The sequence below is a fragment of the Pelobates fuscus genome, chromosome 12 (assembly GCF_036172605.1).
Source record: "Pelobates fuscus isolate aPelFus1 chromosome 12, aPelFus1.pri, whole genome shotgun sequence".
NCBI lineage: Eukaryota > Metazoa > Chordata > Amphibia > Anura > Pelobatidae > Pelobates > Pelobates fuscus.
This window is the reverse complement of record NC_086328.1, coordinates 93,191,947-93,217,856: the sequence shown is the minus strand read 5'-3', so window position 1 is coordinate 93,217,856 and position 25,910 is coordinate 93,191,947. Positions and strand designations below refer to the sequence as shown.

The window sequence follows — 25,910 nt, the reverse complement described above, 5'->3', positions numbered from 1 at the left end:
TCAGCTACATCCGTTTTGATATTTCGGCGGAGCTCCGCCAACAGCTCCCTCATTTCGGCCTTGGTGACCGGAGCCGTGTCCGGCTGCGCCCTTGGTTGCACTGTCTCTTGTGCCGTGGGTAAGTGTGCGGTTTCGGGCTCTGAGGATTGCTCGTCGGAGTCGTTGAAATCGTCGAGGTAGGCGTCCATGGGTTCCAAGGCGCCACGTGCTCGCCGCCATAGGTCCCCTATACTGGAGCCCGGCCGGGGTTCCTCTTGTTTCGGCTTTTTGCTTTTTCTGCCCATTTGTGTTGGGGCTGCTAGCTTGGGGCAGGATTGCTCGCCTTTTGGGGGGTAATATCTCTGTTTTTCCTTCTTTTTTCTCCGGTAAAGCTCGGAGCTCTCAGGCTATGCGACCAGTCGCTTCGGTTTACAGCTACATTCTTAATGGACAATAAGGGAATCTTCCATTTAAATAGTAAAAAATAATTTACACATAATATGACAGGTTTTCCACAAGGCCACAAGCAGGGGCGTGCTGGGAAGGGGGGCAGGGAGGCAATTGCCCCCCAGGCCACCCTAAACCCAGGGCCGCCCACACCCAGCAAAAAAAGGAAAAATCTGAATCCCCTGCCTCTGGCTGAGGACTCAGATTTTTCAACTTACCTCACTCTTCCTGCAGTCTGCAGCCAGTGGAGTCGGCCGGCCTCTCCTGATGATGTCAGGAGGAGGGGGCGTGACTTCCACTGCTCTTCTCATAGGACCGCTGGGGAGTCTGGGAGAAGAGCAGAGGAAGTCACGGCCCCTCCTCCTGACATCATCAGGAAAGGCCGTCTTCACTGGCTGCTGCTGCTGGTTGCTGCTCCTGTTGGCTGCTGTCCACCCCTCCCTGGCCTAAGGTAAGACTCAGGGACGGGGGAAATACACTTTAGTGTTAGTTTTTATTCCCCTCCTCAGCCCCTGTCCCCCCCTCCCCAGCCCTGCCCCCTCCTCATACACTGAGAAATACTGACACACATACTGTCACCCCTCCTCAGCCCCTGTCACCCCTCCTCAGCCCCTGTCCCCTTAGTCAGCCCCTGCCCCCCTCCTCAGCCCTTCCCCCTCCTCAGCCCTGCCCCCTCCTCAGCCCTGCCCTCTCCTCAGCCCATGTCCCCTCCTCAGCCCCTGTCCCCTCCTCAGCCCCTGTCCCCACCTCAGCCCCTGTCCCCTCCTCAGCCCCTGTCCCCACCTCAGCCCCTGTCCCCTCCTCAGCCCCTGTCCCCTCCTCAGCCCCTGTCCCCACCTCAGCCCCTGTCCCCTCCTCAGCCCCTGTCCCCACCTCCCCTTCGTCAGCCCCTGTCCCCATAGTCAGCGCCTACCTCAGCCTCTGTCCCCTATCTCAGCCCCTGTCCCCCCTCCTCAGCCCTGTCCCCTTAGTCAGCCCCTGCCCCCCCCCTCCCCAGCCCTGCCCTCTCCTCATACACTGAGAAATACTGACACACATACTGTCACCCCTCCTCAGCCCCTGTCAACCCTCCTCAGCCCCTGTCCCCTTAGTCAGCCCCTGCCACCCCTCCTCAGCCCTTCCCCCTCCTCAGCCCTGCCCCCTCCTCAGCCCTGCCCTCTCCTCAGCCCATGTCCCCTCCTCAGCCCATGTCCCCTCCTCAGCCCCTGTCCCCTCCTCAGCCCCTGTCCCCACCTCAGCCCCTGTCCCCTCCTCAGCCCCTGTCCCCTCCTCAGCCCCTGTCCCCACCTCAGCCCCTGTCCCCTCCTCAGCCCCTGTCCCCACCTCAGCCTCTGTCCCCTCCTCAGCCCCTGTCCCCTCCTCAGCCCCTGTCCCCACCTCAGCCCCTGCCCCCACCTCAGCCTTAGTCAGCCCCTGTCCCCACCTCAGGCCCTGTCCCCACCTCCCCTTCGTCAGCCCCTGTCCCCTTAGTCAGTTCCTACCTCAGCCCCTGTCCCCTACCTCAGCCCCTGTCCCCCCTCCTCAGCCCCTGTCCCCCCTCCTCAGCCCCTGTCCCCCTCCTCAGCCCCTGTCCCCTACCTCAGCCCCTGTCCCCTACCTCAGCCCCTGTCCCCCTCCTCAGCCCCTGTCCCCTTAGTCAGCCCATGTCCCCTACCTCAGACCCTGTCCCCTTGGTCAGCCCCTGTCCCACCCTTTCCCTGCTCCTTTCCCCCCTCTCAGCTCCTGCCCCCTTCCTCAGCCCCATGCCCCCCACCACAGCCCCATAACATCTCCACTACAGCTCCTCTCCCCCAATTGCAACCCATATTACCCACACCACAGCCCCTTTCCCAAATTGTAGCCATCAACTTGCTTCAGCCCCTATCCCCCCGTACATTTCCTAAACCCCCAATTATAGCTTATACCCTCCACTACCACCCCCTGTCCCCCACTACAGCCCTCTCCCCTTACTCAGCCCCTGTCCACTGGTTTTAAAAGTGTAAAGTTTGAGTGTGTGTGTATGAGTATGTCTGTGTGTGTCAGTATGTCTGTGTGTGTCACTATGTCAGTATGTCAGTGTGTGTGCGCATCATTATGTCTGTGTGTGTGCATCAGTATGTCTGTCTATGTGTGTGCCAGTATGTCTGTCTGTGTGTATGTCAGTATGTCTGTCTATGTGTGTGCAAGTATGTCTCTGTGTGTGTGCCAGTTTGTCTGTGTGTGTCAGCCAGTATGCCTGTGTGTGTGTGTGTCAGTATGTCTGTCTGTGTGAGTACCAGTATGCCTGTAACAGTGTGTCTTTCTGTGTGAGTAACAGTATGTATCTCTGTGTGTGTGTCAGTATGTCTGTGTGCAAGTATGTCTCTGTGTGTGTGCCAATTTGTCTGTGTCAGCCAGTATGCCTGTGTATGTCAGTATGTCTGTCTGTGTGAGTCAGTATGCCTGTAACAATGTGTCTTTCTGTCTGTGTCTGTGTGCCTGTCAGTGAGTGTGTGCGTGTGCCTGTCAGTGAGTGTGTGTTTTTTAGTGTGTGCCAAATCAGCAAGTGTGTGTGCCTGTCATTGATTGTCTGTTTAGGTGACGGCTCCCCCCCTCCCCCCCCCCCACACACACTTTCAATCACATGGGAAAGGTGTTTTTACTCTCCTCTTGGTGCAATGGGCCACTTGACTGGATTTGCCCCCCAGGCCTAAGGCTGCCAGCCCTCCCCTGGCCACAAGGATTCAGGGCCTTCAAGACTTTACATTATTGTCCTCAGAGTGGCAGGCAGGTGAGGGGCAGTATGGTCAGTGGGGAGATCAGAGATCTCTCTCAAGAGCCAGCTTATACTCTTGCCTTGGTTCCCCCACACTCTGCATGAAGAGAGAGGGGGGCATGCTGCAGGCAGTGCTCACCTCCAAGTTGACAAGCTGACCAACAGCTGACTGGTTGCATCCTCCTGCAGTATCCTCAGTATCCTCAAAACTCCCCACACAACATTGTCTGGCAGTGAAGAATGTGACCTGTGCCATAATTAGCCTCCCAACAGTCCCACTTTCAGTGGGACAGTCCTGATTTTGGTGTCTTGACCATCCCACTTCAATTCTCTGGTGCCCTGCATCAGTGGACACCACAAAACAGTCTCTGGACAGCAGCATAGTGTGAGCGCATTATTAGATATGCACCCACTGTTCATTTGGCATTAGGACCATACAAGGAGTGCTTCAGCAGTACTCCATACATAGTTCTGAAGATGGAGGACCAGGCAGACAGCATGTCAGTTTGGCCTTTACAACTTTTTCAGGCAGGCTCATCATTTTACCTCTTTCATGGGTGGGTCATCCATTATTGGTGTTAGTGATGCGGCAGATTTACTGGTAATGTCCGCTCATGGCCCACCCACTGCATACTGATTTTTCTCTTCCAATTATTGGGAGCGATGCATTACAGCATTCACAGTGAGGGCAGCTTACCCATTTGAAGCACCAGGTGATACATTTGAACCCAGATTACTTCTGTGGGCAGAGAGTTAAGGCAGAGAGAGGAGTGTGCAGGGAGGCAAGTCAGAGAGCTACTGGCAGGTAGCGGACAAGGTTTGGAAAGTTAATAATAAAATAAAATAAATAAGGGGCCCTTATCCTCCTTTCACCATAACCACTACAATAAACCACAGTGATTATTGTGCTCTGAAAGTTATTGTGCCCTGCAGGTTTAACATTTTGGAGCAATAGGATGTTGTGACGAGACCAATCTCGCCACATTGCATTGGAGGAGCCTGGTTGCCCGCCTGCTGCCTTTGGATTATGGACCGGCAGTTAAAGGGTTAATTTTACTGTGCAGAAAGATTTATTTCTTCCTTTCTGCACAGCCGTTCGGTAGATTCTATCTACCGAACAAACAGCCTTTTTTCAGCCTCCCCAGAGCCGTAGGAAGCCGGCAGGCGCCGTCAATTGGCCACCCAGAAGCTGGCGTGTGTCCTCCATCTACCTCCCTGAAGCCGCGGTTAACCGCGGCTTAACGAGCGTGTGCCGGCAATTGACCACCCAGTAGCTGCGGTTAACCGCAGCTTAATTGATTGTTACTGGGTGGTTGCGGTTACACCTAGCCGACACACGATGGCGGTGTTCTGGAGCTCCCCGGGCAGCCAGCACTTTTCTGCCTGGCTTTCATGCACTAAAAGCGGACACTTTTAAGTGCAGGCACCGCTGAGCCTCCAGCCCCCTGGTTCCTATTCGGGACAATGTAGCAAACACCTGGAACTTCGGGAGTTTATTTTATGGGAATGTTGTAACCCAGATAGCCATGCCATGGAGCCTGTTCGTGGAATTAAAGACTTTGGCTCCATGGCAATCAAACCGTATTCGTGTGGTCTGAGTGCCATTCACCTAATAATGTGTACTCAGACCTGAGCTATCTGGGGATATGTTACATGTCTATGTTTTATGTGTAAAAGGGGACTGTATATATTTTAAAGTGATTGTCTGTCTTTGTGTCCCCACGTGCATAATGGCAATTTGCATTTGTCCTGGGAGATAATTGAATTACTTCTCAATTATCTCCAGGGCAGAGGAGGGGAAGCCAGGATGCATTGTGGGGATGTTTTACTGCTGTATGTCTGTAATTGGTACTTGTCTGCCCGTTGTTACAGTCTTCCATCTGGTCCCCTAGGGGAGTGTCCACCAGGTGGGAGACCTGCATAAATACAGGGGCAGGTAGCCCTCAATAAAGAGACCACTGCTTGACCCTCAACACGGAGCCTTGTCTCGTTCTTGGGGGGATTCACTGTATGCTGATAGAGACTGATTGCCAGGAGTGTAAGCCGCTTGGGAGCTTTTCCTGTTCGTCTGCTAGCAGCTATTCGTGAGGTTCCAGTTCAGGAGTTTAGTGCATTCACTTATATCCAATTCGTGAGTTTTGGTGATTCTACAGTAGCTGTGCCTTTCTTTGAAAAGGGGATTATCGCCTAAACGATATTAACCCCTTGTCTGCTTAAACGGTCCGTTACAATTGGTGGCAAGCGGCGGGATCATTCCTACAGCCACAAGGACAGCTACAGGAGACACCATTTCTTGGGATTTTACAAATTGAGGGCAACGCATGTCTGAGTACAGCGACCCTGACAGCACCAGGATGGAACCAGCAGTGGAGTATGATGAGGGTGCCATGGATGACCGAGATGCAGTCCGTAAAGGCATCTGGTACCAGGCACTGGGTATTGCGGAGTACCAGCAGGGCGAGAGACTCCCCAAGGAAGACCAGCGGTTCCAGAAGCGAGTAGCCCTGCGGATGCCCTTCCTGGGAGAGCAGCCCCTGGAGGAATGGGTAAAGGAATTGGAGCTCCGGGTATGGCAGGAGATGTGGCTGGAGGATGCCTACCAGGCGCTCTGGTGGTATGGGGCACAGTACCTGCCCTGGACAGCCGAGCATGACAAGTCAGAGGGAGAGGAGTTTGATGGTCCTGGCTTGTTATGGGAGTCTTTTTCAGAGCTCGAATTTGGGAGCCCTACACAAGCCCGGTTCAGTGATCTCTTGAAATGGAGGGAGAGCAGGTATGACTGGGACGACGCTCACGAAATTGAGCAAGACCTGGTCCACCTGGTGACCCGGGAGATGGAGCTAGAACAGGGCTACCAGCAGCTGTTCCAATACAGTGAGAAGGCTCAGCAGGAGAGCAGCATGACAGACCCAGAGCCAGACCCATTCAGAGGGGACGAGATGGTACAGTTTTACTGGGAAGAACCCCAGGTGGAAGGTGGAGATGGGACCGAGGTCTCTCCACCGGTCCTGCAGGGAATTGGGAGCACAGTCTCCATTCCCCAGCGGCAGTGTAAAGTGCAGGGAGAGGAGAGCAGCGTCCTCCCTCCCCAGCGGCAGGCTGAGTTACAGGGGGCAGAGGTGGTTGTTCCTGCCCCCCAGCAGCAGAGTGATATGCTGGGAAGGCAGTGTGAAGTGCAGGGAGAGGAGAGCAGTTTCCTCCCTCCCAGCGGCAGGCTGAGTTACAGGGGGCAGAGGTAGTTGTTCCTGCCCCCCAGCAGCCGAGTGATATGCCGGGAAGGCAGTGTGAAGTCCAGGGAGAGGAGAGCAGTGTCCTCCCTCCCCAGCGGCAGCGTGATTTTTTGGGAATTGGGAGCCCAGTCTTCATTCCCCAGCAGCAGTGTGATGTGCCAGGAATTGGGAGCCCAGTCTCCATTCCCCAGCGGCAGTGTGATGTGCCGGGAATTGGGAGCCCAGTCTCCATTCTCCAGCGGCAGTGTTATTTGTTGGAAATTGGGAGCTCAGTCTCCAGTCCCCAGCGGCAGAGTATCCAGCAGGGAATAGAGAGCCCAGTCTCCTTTCCGCAGCAGCAGGACTCTGTGTGTTGAGAGGAGAGACAGTCGGTCTCCCTCCGCAGAGACTGGAAGTATGTATGGGAGAGGAGCTTGTTACCACCTCTCCTCAGCGGCAGATTAGTAATGTACAGGGAATAGAGAGCCCAGTCTCCATTCCCCAGCGGAAGAGTGTTCTATCGGGAGAGGAGCTTGTTACCCCCTCTCTCCAGCTGTGCAGATGGGACCGTGGTCTCTGCACTTACCACACAGGGGGTAGGGACGGTCGGTCCTACCCCCCACGACAGGGCTGTTTAGCCAAAGGGGAGACAGTCGGTCTCCCCCTCCGGCAGCAGAGCTGTGTATCCAAAGGGGAAACAGTCGGTCTCCCCCTCCAGCAGCAGAGCTGTGCACCTAAAGGGGAGACAGTCGGTCTCCCCCTCCGTCAGCAGAGCCGTGCACCTAAAGGGGAGACAGTCAGTCTCCAGCAACCAGGCTCCAACCAGACTACTCCCGTGGTAGTGATGGCATCAGGGCAGAGTACCGCTGGTCTCTGCCCACTCAGCAACCCACCAAGGCAGCCTACCAGTCACCAGTGCGGGTGGGCTGTACTGCTGTTTCTGTTTTGTGGGTGGGCTGCTGGACTAACGAGGGCACTGACCGGCAGTTTATCCCCTAAACGATTTTAACCCCTTGTCTGCTGAAACGGTCCGTTACAGATGTCAGCCATGCACACGTCTGCACTCACATACACTGACACCCCTACAATCACATACACAGTGATACTCTTCAAACACGCTTTAATGCTTTGGAACCCTTAATATATATTTCATATTCAACATATATTACATGACAGAGGTCAACAGTAATAAAGCATACAGTATTATGCATTGTTGAGTGCATTTTTGTTTTTCAATTTACTCTACTGCAAATAAAGAATCTTACAGTGTCCCTCCCGAGATAGTACTCTGGATCTGCCCTTGGTAAATGTATCTCTTATTTGATATACTGGTTCAGAATACAGCTGTGAATAGGGATAAGCAGCAGTCAATTCAGTTAGAGACTTGGGTAGAAAATATAATAATGCACTCAGGTCTATCAAAACATGTTCACAGGGGTTGGCTCAGTTCCTCCAGCTAGTGCCATACCTCTTGTTGGACTCTAGATATTTTGTCAGCCAATGGAATTCCAGGAAGAGAGTGTCTGCATTGGTCGGCTTTTCCATGGATCAAGTGTTAGTGTGCCTGTATGCATTCTGCATGCCACAAACATCTGCTGTCTGGAAAGCTAACTACCATCAATCATCTGCAGACTGGGGCAAGTATGTCTTGTACTTTTATATATAAATATTGATATCAAACTAACTACTCTTCATGGGAGTAATTTTCCTAGACGTTCAGAATAGCAACATAAGTGAAAATATGAAACTATTATAGAGTATTGTACAGTACCTATTTACATTACCATATAATGGAAAAAATTGTGCTCACCTTCGAATCTTGCTCTTTTCGTACTTGATCTATAAAAGTTGGAGCAAGTGTTTTCACCAAGACACTAGAACTTTTTTTTGTTTCATTGTATCCCTCTTTCAAGTATTTTTCTGTAAAGTTACACAATTGAACATATTAAAAAATAGCACATTCTAAAAGCATTTAAACTGTTTTAACTACCTATGACCTCAATAATTATTTAGAATAAAATAAGATTTTTACTATTTGTAAGCATAACTTTAAAACTGATATCAAGAACGGTAATAACAATTCTGGAAAGTTCTGACCAAGTTCAATTCTGACCAAGTTCTTCATATATCCAGGGTTTTATAGTGGGTATTTTAAGGAGTGTTTAACCTGTCCAAAATTATAGAGGGTTAACATCATGGGGCCACAGGAAGGATTATTAACATTTCAAATGACAGTCTATGATAGTTGAATCGTGACATAAATTCCAGTTCACCTATTTTAAACATTTAGCTATATTGATCCAAAATATTAAATCCTCATGTGAATTCTCAATATTTATTAGTTAGTAAAGAATCTAGATGGTTATTCACTAAAGTGTGCGTTCCGAATAGTTAACCACCCTGCTCATTTAGAACAAAGGGGGAATAAAAAAAATTAAACATCCAACTCAAAAAGGAATGCTTGATTGGTGCCCTTTGCAATAAAATAGCAGAGATCCACAAAATATTTGGCAATGATGAATTGTACGATGCTGTGGCTTTTCATCTATAAAAATTAGGTCTTTCTCTAGAGTAGGGTCCCTAATTTAATATCATCCCTTTCCCTTCCTTTTTGTACACCCTGTCTCGGTGCCTGAACACCAGACAACCACCGTGCTCCTGCTTCCTTACAACCAACAGTATTCTAATAAATATAAAGTGGGCCAGGGAATCCCCAAGCTCATTGGACAGCATAATACATATCTATCTATCTATCTATCTATCTATCTATCTATCTATCTGTCTGTAACTATGCTCAATGTCTAATAAGGATTTTATTATTCATTATAGCTTAATCAAAAACATTGATCCTTTTTGTAAAAGATGAAAAAATGCTCAATTCATGTAAAAGGACCAGTGAGTACATTACATTTTTGACTATATCAAGTGACTTACCTTTTGTGGTAATAGATGTTTTGTAAGAATAATACTGATGCAGCTTCCAGGATAAAATCAAAAGTGCAATCAGGAACAAAGCTATTGCTAGGGCTAGAAGACAGTATTTTAACGTATTGGACATATGCAAGATCATATCGAAGAAATTGAAGAAAATCTGTTGATTCATGGTACCTAAAGAAAAAAGAAAAGTGAATCAAAGTAGATTGTTTGCTGTATGTCCCATCCCATCAACTTGCACAGGAAAACCAAATACAACTGGGATATGGTTCCCTCTAAATTGTCTCATAAGAACTCCACCTTGCCTTCAACTTGCCTTCCTCCAAACAGGATCAATGTATCACATTTGGTGGTCATGTGATAAATTACCCTCATTTTGGAAAAAAACAATTATTTGATTATCTCTATTCCTGGAGCTAAAGGGACATTAAGGTCATCAACACAACTTTAGTTTAATGAAGCAGTTTTGGTGTATTGATCATAACCCTTCAGTCTTGCAACTCAATTCTCTTCATTTAGAAGTTAAATAAATTGTTTCTGTTTATGTAGCCACACCTCACTGCATGTGATTTACACACTCTTCCTAAACTCTTCTTGCAAAGTAAGCTCTAATGTGGAAACTTTAGTACAGTCTGTTTAATTTAGAATATCTTATTTCCTGCACTGTTAATAGCCTGATAGATCTATCTGGAGCCTTCTGTATGTCATTAAAGTTAAATTTACACAGCAGGACATAGCAACTTCTAAAGTAAGGTAACTTCTGATTAAAAATGTAAAAAAAAATCATGTCGACTGTGTCATTCACAGCCAAGAAGATGTGGCAAGGGCTACATAAACAGAAACAAAAGTGATTTAACTCCTAAGTGGCAGAGAATTCAGCAGTGCGACTGCAGGTGCATGATCTGTACACCCAAACTGCTTCATTAAGTTAAAGTTGTTTCGGAGACAATAGTGTCCCTTTAAGTTATCTCTTACCCTTCATTACATGCAAATAATGCTATTTACAGGAAGCATCCCTCTGGCCTGCAAGAACATTACATTTCACATTATTATTTCTGCCCTGTATTTGCTCATGGAAATCAGACAAGATCCATTTCATTGACTCTGTATCTCGTAATTTGTCTCCTCAATCGACTAATACAATTTAAATAGCTTTCACTTCAGCAAGTGTCTGTTTAAATATTAATTTAAGTTTATCTTTTGTAAATCTTTACTTTTGCGTTCTTGTTTTGTTTAAAAACTTTTAAAAAAAAACAGATAAATAAATAAAAAAATACAAACTGGCCAATACTTTGGACAATGAAATTTAGCAGAGATAGTTTATCCAGAAGCATTTAGGATCTTGTGGAAGGCAGCATAGCATATTGTTTATAAAAAATATATATATTGAACCCTTAAAAATTAGGAATGAGTAGCATTGTTTCAAATGCACTAAACATGTGCTCATTAAAACCTGGATGGTTTCTTGTTAATATCTCCAGATGGAATACCTGTGTATTTTTCAGGCCAGGCTGGGAAATTACAGAATAACAATTTTCCTTTAGGTATGGTCCGTTCTGCTACGTGGCCTGTGAAAAGTGGAAGCGTAGCTAAGGAGGCAGGTTATGGTGCAGAAAGCAACAAAGCATATATATATATATATATTTGTGGTCGGTTAATATCGTATAGTGAAGTACCTTATTATTGGAATTAAGTCGGTGTGGTGTGCCGGAACCGACGTAGAGGGTAGGCCTGAAAAAGAGGGCCCCCCTGAATGAATTGTATAAGAGGGAGAGGTGGGTGGGGTGAACAGCGTGCGTACGGCAAGGTAGGAAGGGGGGAGTAGCGTTTATATAGGAACGCTAACTCCTCCCACAAATACAGGCCTTACGGCCTTAAAACTTGTGGTCGGTTAATATCGTATAGTGAAGTACCTTATTATTGGAATTAAGTCGGTGTGGTGTGCCGGAACCGACGTAGAGGGTAGGCCTGAAAAAGAGGGCAAAAGGAAATGCCAGACAACACACTTATAGCACTATATAAAATCCATTGTCTTGCTACTCCTGCGTTTGGGAATGTTCCTGTATAATATATAGCCGATTCCTAGTGCCTCTAATTGTTCCGGCGTACTGCTACTGGATGTCGTTCTTAAAGAATGGATGTGAAAATAGAAGCCAGTGGTCCTACTTACTCTGATGACAGGAGTGTGAATGTAGAATCGTATTTAGAAGTAGTTAGGGAATGATTAGTAGGTCAAGTGTCTCGATTGTCTGGTTCGAACGTTGACGTGACGCGGTGTAGTGTTTGTACCATCTTAAATTTCCTTGGGGAGACATGACTTACCTGTCTGATTAGTTGTGATCGTGGAGTTGTAGGGTTCCCGAACCCTTGTATGGTTGCAGGCACATAGATTTAAGACCTGGTTGTGTGGCGCGAATGCTGTTTAGGGAGTCTGATACTGCCCGGTATTCCCATCTGTGTACGTACGTTACTGTGAAGCGATAACTAATTATCTTTGATATCTTGTGTAAAAAAAAAAAAAATGGGGTATGGTTTGAAAGGCTTGTCAGAAACGTGTATGTCAGTTCGGAATAGTGCGATCATGTACGTATGAAGGTTTGAATAAAAGGTGGCAAAAATGTAGAAAAGACTACAGGGTGATCAGTATGCCTGTGGAAGTCCTGCCCCACTGCTACTTGGAAGAATGTCACGATTCTGTTATATGTATCTCAGAGCAAACGAATAATGTTCTAGATGATAACTTGTCGAGCCCCAACAGCCGAGTGACCGGAAGGGGATGCCAAAATGCAGATTATGCCTGAGAGATGTGAGTTGGGTGAGGTACGAGACTGAGCGACTCATGGATAGTCGGCCCTAATAGACACGAAAATGCTGCAATCCCTCGTCTGACGTTGTGCATGAAGGACATCCTGAAAAAGAACATGACAACAACAGTGAACTCAAACAACAACAATATGGTTAAGTAAAATAGAACTGGCTGGCTAACTAGTGCCGAAGCGAAAAGCTCACTACCCCGTGACAAGTGAGGCCCTGCTAGTAGCCAAGCGGCTGGTGAGAGGCTCTACCTATGATTTGGGCGTGGGGCTCGAGCCACTAGCGTGGTGGCGGGGAGGTGGCCTCTCGGTGACAGTAAAGATCCAAAAACGTGTGGCCGTGTCAGGTGAGGCCCTAACTATAAACCCGATAGGTGGGTGAATGCGAGGCACTAACTATGATTTGGGCCGAGGGGCGAAATCTCCGTGTTGAGATTGGGGAGTTGGCCTCGCGGGACCAGCTACGTTGTACAGCTAAGGCCAGCTCCTAACCCTAGATAGCCAGTTCTCTGACCCTAGACAGGGGCTTGATAAGGGGGTAACGTAACGTGCTTGGAAACCCAAGTTGTAGTAAATGATAGGTACCCGGACATTCCCAGATAGAGACAGAGGAAAAGAAGGGAGAGAAGGAGGAAGAAAGAAGAAGGAACTGAAGTCGAGGGAAGGAAATTAATGTGCAGTATAGTGAAGTACTATGGAGATAAAGCTGACAGTGCAGTATCGATAGACCCTAAGGGTGCTGAAGATTCACGTGATGGTTACTATATAAACCTGAAAGGAGATGAATGAAGGTGTAGAGCCAAGAAAACGTTGTAGCAGCTGACGGAGAGAGGAGGGTGAAATTAGCAAGGTAGTGAGTAACAAAACGATTGTTACGGGTAGTGAGTACGAATGAAGAGTTGTGGAGTGGAGCCGTGGCCTGACGAGGCAAGGCAGGAATCAAGCCCCCGTACCCCAAACATGCAACAACGTGGCCTAGTAGAGGCAGTTGTTTGGAAACACAATGAAACCAAACCTGATAGAAACAGGTGATAATTGTTTAACAAAGGCCAATTGTGTAACAATTGTAGGAAATGTGAATGAAAACACATTTATACCAGATAGAAACAGGCGGCAATAGCGAACCAGTAATTGTCTACTTCTAGCAGATGACAAAATGAAACAAATAGCAATTGTGATTGTCGGTTCGATACCCCATCACGTAACAACGTGGCCTTGTCGAGGCAGTTGTTTGAAGTGTGGACGAAACAAAATTGTACCTGATAGAAATAGGCGATAATAGCGACCTAGTGATTGTCTAATGGTAACAAATGACAGTATGCAACATTAATAGAAATCAGCGGGGAATGTCAAATGGCGGTTACGCCTGAACCTGAGGTAATTTGATGCATGTATAACAGGAGTTGCATAAGGGTTAGCGTAATCTGGGAGATAAAACAATCCAACATATACACAGTGTTTAGTTAGTTAGATTAACATGACCCAATAAAATAGTACATGTATAGCGCCAGGCATTTAGTGGTATTACGTGGGATGCACCAATAGTAGAAACACCATTAACAACCTGAAAACAGGACGGCAGAGAAGCTACACATTATACAGAATAAAACAGCAAATGCCATCAAACCGCTAGGTGGAGATACTAGCCGAATAAACTATGACTATGCACTGATACATTAAAACATAATGGAAAGTATGCTCAAAAATCTCCAACTTAGAAATATTGCGCTGATATATGAAAAACATGATGGAAAGTAGGAGTGAAAATATACGTAGCCAATATGTCGTGCATGATATAATAAAATTACTGGCATCCCTTCCTTTACCCTCTCTGTAGAAAAGCATAGCCTCTATAACAACACGAGTCTTAACCCAAGTGGATTAATATATATAACCATAGCAAGATTAACGTTTGGACCGGAAATTAATGAGTCCGTGAAGGGGTGAGGGGGGGGTGTAGGACCCCGACCCCTCAGACGGGTGATTGAAAGCGACCGCCTAGGTGCTGGCGTGAGGGGAGCGTCGGTGGTCCCCGGTAAGATTTATGACTACCAAGTATCAACGAAATTGAAAAAATACAACCTAACCTTTTAGCATAGATTAGGTTGACAAGACTGTTGTCCCAACCAAACGCTGCAATAGGTAAACAGCTTGTTCACTAGAACCGCCATAATGATAGAGAAACAAGTAAAATACAGCAGTTAACTGTATTATTTAAGTTAGATACGTAGCTTAGTAAATGCGTGTATTACTTGATCGACACGCATGTAATTTGACCAGATAGGGAAATCGTTTAAGCTGGTTGCCTCCTGATGAGTTGTAAACAGTCTGTTATATAGTGTATTGATGCTGCACTGAGTCCCTACTGTAAAGGAATATATTTCTGGTATAATGTATAAAGTCTCAGACGGGAAATGAGCTTGTAGTGATTCACTTTAAACCGTGAACTAGCTGTCCACAGATGCCATGCAAATAAAGAAATGCTTAGCCGTGCTGAATTGTGGCATAACCAGAGAACATGAATGTCACCTTGCTAGTCCTTAAGACAAGTCTGAATCAAGCAAAGTAGGAGACACTGTGATCCATGTAGACTTGTTATATATAGCACTAAGTGACATAAATTGTATCAAACCAAAAACAGGTGCTATCATAGGCAAAGTGCTGAATAAGGAGCAGTAGCCATGGAAACCATGTCTCTCTATATTTAGATAAATATCAAAACAATATTTGCAATGCATAAATGTTAATTGTGTTGCCTTTTTAAAAGAGCAATCTTGAGGCAGCTCGAGTTTAGAATGTAACATTTTTAACAAGGTGTAAACGAGCTTGTCTAGCAGTTTTCCTGATATTTGTTCTGAATGGGACCTCCAGGTAACAATTATTGGTTTGAAAACTCCCAGAAGCCTGAAGATTGGATTCCAGAGTGGTTGGGACATCTACATCACATGGACACATGTGATTGTTACAGATATGGATTTAAAAATGCGAACGGCGGGAATAGCCCGAAGGTGGCTATACCCGCCGGTACCTGAACTTCAGCTGGAAGCGTTTCGGCAGTTTCCCCGAACGGAGGGGGGAGCTCTGAACCGGCGGGACGTGTGGCCGGAAACCGGAAATGCGGGGTCATCGAGGAGGACCAGTGAACCCGGAAGTTCGGCTGTCACGAAAGTGAGGTGAACAGCGTGCGTACGGCAAGGTAGGAAGGGGGGAGTAGCGTTTATATAGGAACGCTAACTCCTCCCACAAATACAGGCCTTACGGCCTTAAAACATATATAAAATAATCCACAATGTCCTTGCACTCTGGCTTCAAAATAATTAAACCGGGTGCTTGAAGTCTGGGGGAGATTGCACATACCAGTAGAGAAGATGACCAGCACTCACGGATTCCAATAGGTGATTAAAAGTTATACATTTATTAATCCATCTTTAAAAAGCTGCTTCAACGTTTCAGTCCACGTTTGGGACTTTCATCAGGAACAACAGCCAAAAATACAAATCAATATATATATATATATATATATATATATTTTTTTTTTTAAAGCAAAACTAGAGAAAAGAGATTTGAACAGGGAGAAAACAACAGCATCACAGTGAAGCAAAACGTTATCATATGCACTTAAAAGGACACTCCAGACCCTTAAAGCACTTTAGCGTGTTAAAAAACTTTATGTGTGAAGAGTGTGTACAATTGTTTTTTTTAACAAAAAGCATATTTCAATAGAAATTGACACCTTTACAAATTAATCTGGTTACATCCCCCTGGCCTTCAAGCAGACAACAAGTCAAGTTACTTCCTGGCTTGGTTAGTTCAGTGGAGCTAAACTCAAGAGGCAGCAATTGCCCAGAGCACATGGCTTGCAAAGATTTGTAAGTGAGCTGCATTAGGAAATATTTGATTGGACAGCTACAGAAAGCCTGGGCAGGGTTAGAATGGGAGGACTTGCATATGCTGCAGCCAAGAGAACTGCAGGTTTTGCAACCTGTTTTAGGATATGCCTCCAAAGAAAAAACTGCACAATTAAATACATACATGTTTTCATTTTAAGTATATCTTCTAACCAGTGATTTTTATTTAGTTTGTATTTGGGCAATGGAGTGTCCCTTGAAAGGGTTAATCCAACCCCATGTCCACTTCTGCTTTTAGAAGTTATCAGGGTAATAGGATTTTCTATGTGCATGTTCAACTTGAAACACTGCACATACAAAGAAATATAGATTATGCTCTGGGATGCTGAATGTTAACCCTGAGCAAAAAGTATGCCTGGAGACAGACATAATGATTTTTTACCCTTGCAGGCAGTGTATCTGCAAGGGGAAGCCTAGCTCCCCCCTCCCGCCTTCTTTTATTTATGCCCTGTGCCTTGGAATATTCCTTAATGGGAGTTACTATTCAAACTCCCTCCCCAACCAGGGTCAGAGTGTGTGCATGTTAGAACGAGCTGTCCAATAAAATGGACCATGGAGAGGGAAGAATTATGAAAGTAGATTAGCTTTTCTTAGATTATAACTCAAGTCTTTTGGTAAGCACACAAGCAGATCTTCATGAAAATATAGTCATACATATTCAGTTAATATACGAATGCTGACATCCTAACTGTCCCTATTTAGGCGGCACAGTGTCTATTTGGAGCCCAAATCCCTCTGCCCCTCTTTTCCATTCTAATCTCCCCTATTTGTAGAAGCTTAGTATTCTTAAAGTGTCCGAATTCATACCTGAGCTCAACAATAATGTTAATAGTAATGTGTCTTTAAACTACAACAAACGTTTAGAAATCAGTAATGCTTTATACCTACAGATTATTTTCATAAAATTACCTGTAGGTATAACGCATGAAATGTAGGCTATTGTCGTTACAAGGATGTTGCCAGTATGTACTTACCTCTGACATTGTGCAGCCCAAGCCAAGGGCAAAGTCATCCAGGCTTGATTTAGTTGATGGAATCGTGTGCTCATTAGATCTATAAAAATATATGCAAAAAGAACAAAAGTCAAGGAACTATAAATATAAATAACATTACAGTAAACCAATGTGATCATTTTCAATCATACACTTTTTTTTTTCCCAAGCAGTGGATATCTACGATCTCAAATATGAAACACTAGCAGGCGGGAGAGCAATGAGAGCAATTCCTGTGTTCTTTTGGGATAAAAAGAGAAATGTTTATTTGTACCCATGCCAAGGCTGGATCTAAGTGAAGTAAAAAAACCCCATAAATAAATAACTTTAAATCAAAAATAAAAATATACATGCGTATATATTTGTAAGTGCTACAAATATAGTGTCAACTATATATCTGGTTGTGACCCTCACCACACTTCCCTATCAGAACTACAAAGAGCATTATAGTTTGAAGTGTTAAAGAGCCCCATTTTTGTACGGCCATGTAGACTGTCCTATAATAGGGGTAATAAAAAGGTAGATCTTCAGCTGCTGCAGAACTGACGCTCCAATGTAGCCTTACCAGCTGTTAGCTATAGTTATGCAATAGTTGGGGACTTATTTTCTGGCCAGCTTTATCCTTTATATTGCCCTCATCTGCCATAAAATATCAAAATATTTTAGTTCTGAAGTTTCATGTGGATTGCTACACTTACTAAGTTTCCAGATCACCACTAGAATTTAAAGGAACACTTAAGGGTCAGGAACACAAACATGTATTTCTGACGCTATAGTGTTAAAAATACACATGAAAGGTCAGTGGCCCCTACTTGCCTCCCTTAAATAATATGAAATGCTATCTTATTTCCAGCGGCCAGTGTTTACATTAAAAGCCTTCAGGAACTGACTATACTCACCAGAACAACTACATCAAGCTGTATTTGTTCTGGTGACTATAGTGTCCCTTTAACTCTTCCCATTAAACTTCAGGTATGCAGAGTCATCAACATTTGAAAAAAAGTTATCCCAAGATGAATCTTGAAACACCTCCTTTAACACAAAAACTCGAGAAATCCTGTTTCCACAGCTATCCCTGCGTTCCCAGCTTGACATGCAAATTAGCATAGACAGGCATCATGTTTCAGAATTTATGCAGCATTTCTTCAAATACCCTAGCAATCAATGGTGTTTTAAACACAACTTTTTTAAAACCAAAGCAAAGCTGTGGCTTAAAAGCACGAGACCAGAAACCAGTCATGAACAGCAGTTTTGACCTCGTGGGTTACATTAGTACGATGTTGGCAGTGGCGTACATACCAGGGTCGCAGGGGTCGCGGCTGCGACCGGGCCCGGCCCACCAGGGGGCCCGGCCGCCCCTGCGACCTGGTATGTACCCACAGGGCCAGCCTCTTCTGCTGGGGGGCCCAGGAGCCGGCCACCTCCGGGCCCCCCGAGGCTGGCCCTGCTGTCACCCGGCTGGCTGGCGGGCGCGTGGGGGAGCACTGTCCTTTGAGTGCTCCCTCTTCAGCTCCCTCGCGCACCGCACTGAAACCGGAGCTGGAAGATGACGTCATCTTCCGGCTCCGGTATCAGTACGCGGCGTGCGAGGGAGCTGAAGAGGGAGCACTCAGGGGACAGTGCTCCCCCACGCGCCCACCAGCCAGCCGGGTGACAGCAGGGCCAGCAACACCACTGGACCCCAGGGAATCCCCCCAGCTCTCACACAGGTAAGGAGGCTGGGGGGATTAAATTTAAAAAGAACCCCAGAAAAAACGTGTGAGTGTGTTTAGTGAGAGTGTGTTTAGTGAGAGTGTGTTTAGTGAGAGTGTGTTTAGTGAGAGTGTGTGTTAGTGAGAGTGAGTGTGTTAGTGTTAGTGAGTGTGTTAGTGTTAGTGAGTGTGTTAGTGTTAGTGAGTGTGTTAGTGTTAGTGAGAGTGTTGGTGTTAGTGAGAGTGTTAGTGTTAGTGAGAGTGTTAGTGAGAGTGTGTTAGTGAGTGTGTGTTAGTGAGTTAGTGAGTTAGTGAGTGAGTGTGTTAGTGAGTGAGTGTGTGTGTTAGTGAGTGAGTGTGTTAGTGAGTGAGAGTGTTAGTGAGAGTGTTAGTGAGAGTGTTAGTGAGTGTGTTAGTGTGAGTGTGTTAATGTGAGTGTGTTAGTGTGAGTGTGTTAGTGTGAGTGTGTTAGTGTTAGTGAGTGTGTTAGTGTTAGTTTGTGTTAGTGTGTGTGTTAGTGTGTGTGTGTGTTAGTGTGTGTCTAAAGCACTTACCTTTCTCCAGCGCCGGGCTCCCTTGGCGCTGGGGATCTCTCCGTCCCGATCCGCCTCTCAGCTCCGAATGCACATGCGTGGCAAGAGCATGCACACGCGCGCATTCAAACCTCCCATAGGAAAGCATTACTCAATGCGTTCTTATGGACGTTCAGCGTCTTCTCACTGTGATTTTCACAGTGAGAATCGCAGAAAATCCTCTAGTGGCTGTCAATGAGACAGCCACTAGAGGCTGGATTAACCCTCAGTGAAACATAGCAGTTTCTCTGAAACTGCTATGTTTTCAGCTGCAGGGTTAAAACTAGAGAGACCTGGCACCCAGACCACTTCATTGAGCTGATTTGATCTGGGTGTCTGTAGTGGTCCTTTAAGTGTATGTGTTTATTCATGCACTGGCGTACATACCGCGGTCGCACGGGTCGCAGCCCTGCGACCAGGTGCCCGCCGCCATGTGTTGCAGCCCCAGCCCGCGCAGAGTAAGCGCAGGGGGGGGCCCACAGATCAGTTTTCGCACCGGGGCCCCATGGGTTGTGTGTATGCCACTGGATGTTGGTTCTGGTATGGATGTTGAAGTTTCTCTGAGAACTAGATACCAATATGATTGTGGTGAGACTAAACACGATAAAACTTCTCAGAGTGCAAATGGAAAAATGTCTGCTATGTGTCACCTGCATATCTCACATTAGACCTTGTGAAATCATTCTTGGGCATAGAAACTCAAAAACTCATCCCACCGATCTATGCTTGTGCACAAGCAGGCATTGTGTTTCAGACTTCATATTGCATTTTTGCAGATTATATTAGCAATGGTTTTAAACACATTTTTCTTTTAAACCAAAGCATGGGCTAGTATCCAAAATGACCCGTGACCAGTAAACGGCCATAGACTGCAGCATTTGTGTCACAGATACGGACGCCCATGGCTGGGAGCAAGAGTAGGTGACCTGCACGGAGAGTTAGTGGCGGAGCAAGAACGGCCATGATGGCAGAGCCAGAACGGCTGTGGGGGTGGGTCCAGAATGGCCGTGGGGCGGAGCCAAGATGGATGTCGGGGCTGAGATAAACGCAGCCTCTTACTGCTGCACACAGAAGGGGAAGCAGGAAAAAGTCCCTGCTTCACCAACTAGCACACACCAGGGACTGAATCCACTCCATCTCCAGCCCAAGCTGACTGTAAGTGAGAGAGTGTGCTGTGTGTAACTGTGATTGTGACTGTCTTTGATGGTGTGTGTGTTTGACTGTCTGTGACCGTGTGTGTATATGTGTGACTGTCTGCCTGTGATTGTGTGTGTGACTGTCGGCCTGTGATTGTGTGTGTGTGAGTGACTATGTGTGTGGGACTGTGTGCATCTGACTGTGTGTGACACTCTTCGCCCTGCAGTGAGCCGGCAGCCGGCATATAATGTCATTGAGGCCTCGGTGTCATTACAGGGTGTGCGAGGGACCTGTGCAGGAAGAGCACAGAGATCCCAGTAGCAACTACTGACCACCAGGGATGGAGGACCCACTCCAGCCCTTCTAGAGCAAAGTAGGAAGACCAGGTGGACCTCTGAATTATTAAATGTGTGTGTGTATGTATGTAACGTATGTGTGTGTGTGTGTGATTGTGTATATCTGTGATTATGTGTGTGAATTTCTGTGTACGTGTTTAGTAGATAGCTCCCTTATTTGGTGTCCTTAAATATTGAAATTCCACATAAGGATAACAAATAAGGGATTTATCTACTAAACAACTGAAAATAAGAAAAGGGCTTTAATTTTGATCTTTTAGCTGTTTAGTAGATAATTCCCTGAATTGGTGCCTGTATGTGATATTTCTATATTTAAAGATAACAAATTAGGGTGATTAGGGTGCTGTTTAGCAGATTTTGTATTATGTATTCCTTGTTCAACACCATATTCCTATAGATACATGTATTTGAGAATCTGCAATCACTTTAAAGAATTCGGACTCCATTCCCTGATGCTGGTACGCAATGACAGCCTCAGTAGGCTGGACAAAAGACAGGTTCATTTTTCTGGTTTCACAGGAACTGACTGACCAATGCAAATGCAAAGCCAATAGATGATGTTAGAACACTAACTATAGCAGACTAAGCATGTCTGAGGGGTGTATAGTCATAAAACAGAATGTTTTTTCAACATATCTCAAATTCTTGAAATTATTAAAATGATTAGTTGCTCAGCCTCTTCATGGTGTCTCCAGCATTAAGAAAAATAAGGAAGTATACAGCAAAAAGAATCATTACAGGCATTTTTATTGCACACTTATTAGTCACTGATTAGTCCTTACAATTTCAACAATTGTTTTATTGCAATAAAACTTTGAGTGGTGCTGTCCAACGTGCCCCTATAGACAAGCCTCCACTGATTACTAGGGACCTGTGAGGGACACTATAGGCACCAGATCACTTCTGCTCATCGAAGTGGTCTGGCTGCAGTGTCCCATGTCCCTTAACCCTGCAAAGGTAATTATTACAGTTTTTAATAAACTGCAATACACCCTGTTCCAAATTATTATGCAAATTCTATTTAAGTGTCACCAAGATTAAATATTTTGTTTTTCAGTTTGGCATTGTGTCTCAGGGCTCACCTGTGATAATTAGATTGCCAGGTGATCCCAATTCAAGGAAAAACTACTAAAGGAGTGTGTTCCACATTATTAAGCAGAGCACCATTTTCATGCAATATGGGGAAGAAAAAGGATCTCTCTGCTGCCAAAAAGAGTGAAATAGTTCAATGCCTTGGACAAGGTATGAAAACATTAGATATTTCACAAAAACTTAAGCGTGATCATCGCACTTTTAAGAGATTTGTGACTGATTCAGAGCACAGACGGGTTTGTGCAGATAAAGGCACATTGAGGAAGATTTCTGCCAGATCCATGCATCGGATCAAGAAAGCAGCAGCTAAAATACCATTACATAGCAGCAAACAGATATTTGAAGCTGCTGGTGCCTCTGGAGTCCCATGGACATCAAGGTGTAGAGTCCTCCAGAGTCTTGCAACTGTGCATAATCTTTCTATTCGGCCACCACTAACCAATGCTCACAAGCAGAAACGGCTGAATTGGACAGAAAAATACATGAAGACTAATTTTCAAACAGTCCTGTTCACTGATGAGTGCCGTGCAACCCTGGATGGTCCAGATGGATGGAGTAGTGGATGGTTGGTGGACAGCCACCCTGTTCCAACAAGGCTGCGACGTCAGCAAGGCGGTGGTGGAGTCATGTTTTGGGCCAGAATCATGGGAAAAGAGCTGGTCGGCCCCTTTAGGGTCCCCGAAGGTGTAAAGATGACCTCTGCAAAGTATGTGGAGTTTCTGACTGACCACTTTCTTCCCTGGTACAGAAGGAAGAACTATGCTTTCCGTAATAAAATCATCTTCATGCATGACAATGCACCATCTCATGCTGCAAAGAATACCTCTGCATCAATGGCTGCTATGGGGATAAAAGGAGAGAAAGTCATGGTGTGGCCTCCATCCCCCCCTGACCTCAATCCTATTTAGAACCTTTGGAGCATCCTCAAACAAAAGATCTATGAGGGTGGGAGGCAGTTTACATCCAAACAGCAGCTCTGGGAGGTTATTCTGACATCTTGCAAACAAATTCAAGCAGAAACTGTCCAAAAACTCACAAGTTCAATGGATGCAAGACTAGCTGCTATCAAATAAGGGGTCCTATGTTAAAATGTAACGTGACCTGTTAAAATTTTTAAAAAGTTAAAATGTTGTTATAGCTTTTGATTTCAGTAAATATGCTGCAAACACAACAAATTAAAATTTTCAGTTCTTTACAACCTATAAAGTGTTTTGAAACTTACTGTGTGTAATAATTTGGAATAGTGCATTGTACGTTTTTTATGCTTAAAAAAAATACTGTTGTCATTAGGAGGTTTGTTAAAAAAAAAAATTGAATTGTACTCTTGATAACATGAGAATTATGCTGACTGTTATTTACATCAATAATTTAGGTAAATGAGAAAAATATAATTTGCATAATAATTTGGAACAGGGTGTAATTACCTTTGAATGTTAACTCCACCTCTAGTGGCTGTCTACTAGACAGTCACTACAGTGACTTCCAGGTCATTAAGTGACTTTTTATTTAAAACCCCATAGGAAAGCATTATACATGTACTAATGCGAGTGCAGCCCTTGCCGCGCATGCATATTAGGTTTCCCTCGCCGGCTGACATCAGCGGGGGAGGAGCGGAGGTACAGCCTGAACCAGCACCGAAGGACATTGGTGGAATAAGGTAAGTGACAGAAGGGGTTTTAAACTCCTATAGGTAACTATAGTGCCAAGAAAACAACTTTAAGAATCGAAAGCCTTGGGAGGGCTTTTTCAGTATTGTAGCTCTCATGACAAGGACTTATTTATACCCTATTTCTTTAAATCCAGCCACAGATTATTGCCCATATAATTTCTAAAAAATCAACATAAATAATATTTAAGTAATTAAAAAGTGAACTGACTCCAAAAATCAAACTGGGTTATTTACTGAAGTGAGAATTCAAAGTATATTTAAAATTTAAGGTCAAAGTAGCCAAACAGAAAGAATATCTGACTTGCAGATTTTTTCTAGTTTGGATATTTTAACATTAATTGGGTTATTATTTTTTTTATTATTATTATTATTTGCATTTATAAAGTGCCGCAGCGATTGTTCCGCAGCGATTTATAGTTTTAAAAGGGAGAATTTAACAATTACAAAATGTTACAAGAACTATAAGCTGATGAGGACCTCCCCAAAAGAGCTTACAGTCTAGGGGATTATTCACTAAGGTGAGAATTCAAAGTGAATTTAAAATTTACCGAAAAATAAGCAAATTAGAACAACAAATTAGAACAATTCTTAAATATGCTTCCAGTTTGACTATTATAGCCTTAAATTTGAAATTAACTTTGATTTCTCTCTTTAGTGAATAAAGATGCAAATTTGAAATTCTCCTTGATTTTTCACCTTGCATTCTCGCTTTAGAAAAGAACCTGTTAGATTTTGAAGGATTTTCAGGTGTCCTCACTATACACAATCTTAAAATATAGTGAAATATGTTTTTTATTGCACACTCATCCATTAGTCCTTACAACTTTAGCACATTCGGATGACATGGGAAATGGGTGCCGAAATAAAAATGCTTTTGGGTTTGATTTGATCTGCAAATTAGCAAAAGCAAGCAAAGAAATATGCAAGAGCTGGTCACTGCAGTACCTAAAATATATATATATTTTTTTAAAAAGATTCATACTAATGCTGGCATAATAAGCAATGCCACCACGGTCTCCTTCAAGTGAAAATAATATATAAAGGAAATAAATAGCACAAATAATGCATCAAGGTCTACCTGTGAAAAATGTTTTTATTGATACAACTATTTGCTATTCATAGCGATAGTTGTATTCTTTGCAAACTTTCAGATAAAGTACATATAGGGATAAGCATTTTGCATCAAACATGACTCATTCGAATATCTGACATTGCTCTCCATGTGATGTATGGCCACGTTAATATACTCAAGGCTAAATTTTGAAACTGGAGTTTAAACTACAATTTTCTCAAATGTCAATGTTGAGTATATGTAAGAGTTATTGCAAAAGCCAGTTAAACTGGTAAAAACAGTTTGCAGCTAAGTCACCATCATAGTTCTTCTATGATCAGTTTTCAAACATACAATAGGGAACGTATACAATTGATAAACATTTTTTGGGCCTTAGTTTCCATTCTGCTACAGGAAAACATGTTGCAGATTTTCAAATGCAGATGCTACAAATCAAAAAACAATGCGAGTTTTAGATGTGATAAAGACTAGACACCAAGATAAATGATATCAGTGAGGTATAATGTATATCTCACTAGGTCCTTTAAGCAAGGGGTCTATGCATACCCCGCATCTTTGGAGTGGGATGCAGGTGAGAATGGGGTAAAGGGATGGACTAGTGACCTAATGGTGTCCACGCAAGGTGGCAGGTCCACCCAAATTACCGGCAGTTCAGCCTGCCTGCTGGCCACCAATACAAAATTGTGACTGTTGAGTGGCATGGTCAATGTCTGGATCACCCTTTTAACTTAAGTAGACTTTGGAATTAGGCAAATGAGCTAAAACAGAAACTAAAAGGTTGGATAAAACCATAATAGCTGTTCCAATGTGGGTTGCTTAAAATATAAGAGAACTCTGAGCATGGAAACATTTGCTCAGTACAAATCACTTGCATATTTGACTTCTCACACCCACAAATGTAGCCCAGGACACAATTACCAGTAAGATATAGTTAATACCTCTCCACTGTGTGAGTGCATGCATTTTCTTACACAATAATCATGATCATCTCGGGATAACAATGATTTGTGTTTTTATTCTGTAGAGACTATGAATGAATGCCTATGTACGAAAAACACTAGCTGATGCTCTGCTTTGTGGTGATTTAAACATGTTATGGCAATTGGTCTGTGATATACTCAACCAGATCCTATAAGCAATCACTGTATTCTAAACGTTATACTAATATTTTTGCCAAGAGACTGTAAAAGGATCTACTGAATTCTATAAATGCAATATTACTTCTGTTTCAACAAGAAAAGGTTTAAGAGCTGATTGGACCCTAGGCAGGTTAGCAGTGTGGGGCCCCCTCTTCATTCTTCACAT

The 25,910-nt window shown here is 44.6% G+C and overlaps 1 protein-coding gene across 2 annotated transcripts in view; it reads right to left on the bottom strand.

The window, feature by feature from the left end:
- Positions 1–25,910, bottom strand: part of LOC134579259 (synaptotagmin-A-like) — a 118,670-nt gene that overhangs the window by 52,041 nt on the left and 40,719 nt on the right. The window contains exons 2-5 of one of the 2 annotated variants that reach the window (XM_063438480.1): positions 16,999–17,077; positions 10,794–10,871; positions 9,304–9,477; positions 8,180–8,289 (exon numbers count right to left, since the gene is read on the bottom strand). In XM_063438480.1, coding sequence (XP_063294550.1) covers positions 8,180–8,289; positions 9,304–9,472 — 279 coding nt within the window. In that variant the 5' untranslated portion in view covers positions 9,473–9,477; positions 10,794–10,871; positions 16,999–17,077. The remainder of the gene's footprint in view (positions 1–8,179; positions 8,290–9,303; positions 9,478–10,793; positions 10,872–16,998; positions 17,078–25,910) is intronic. The other variant, XM_063438479.1, reaches the window with a different exon arrangement.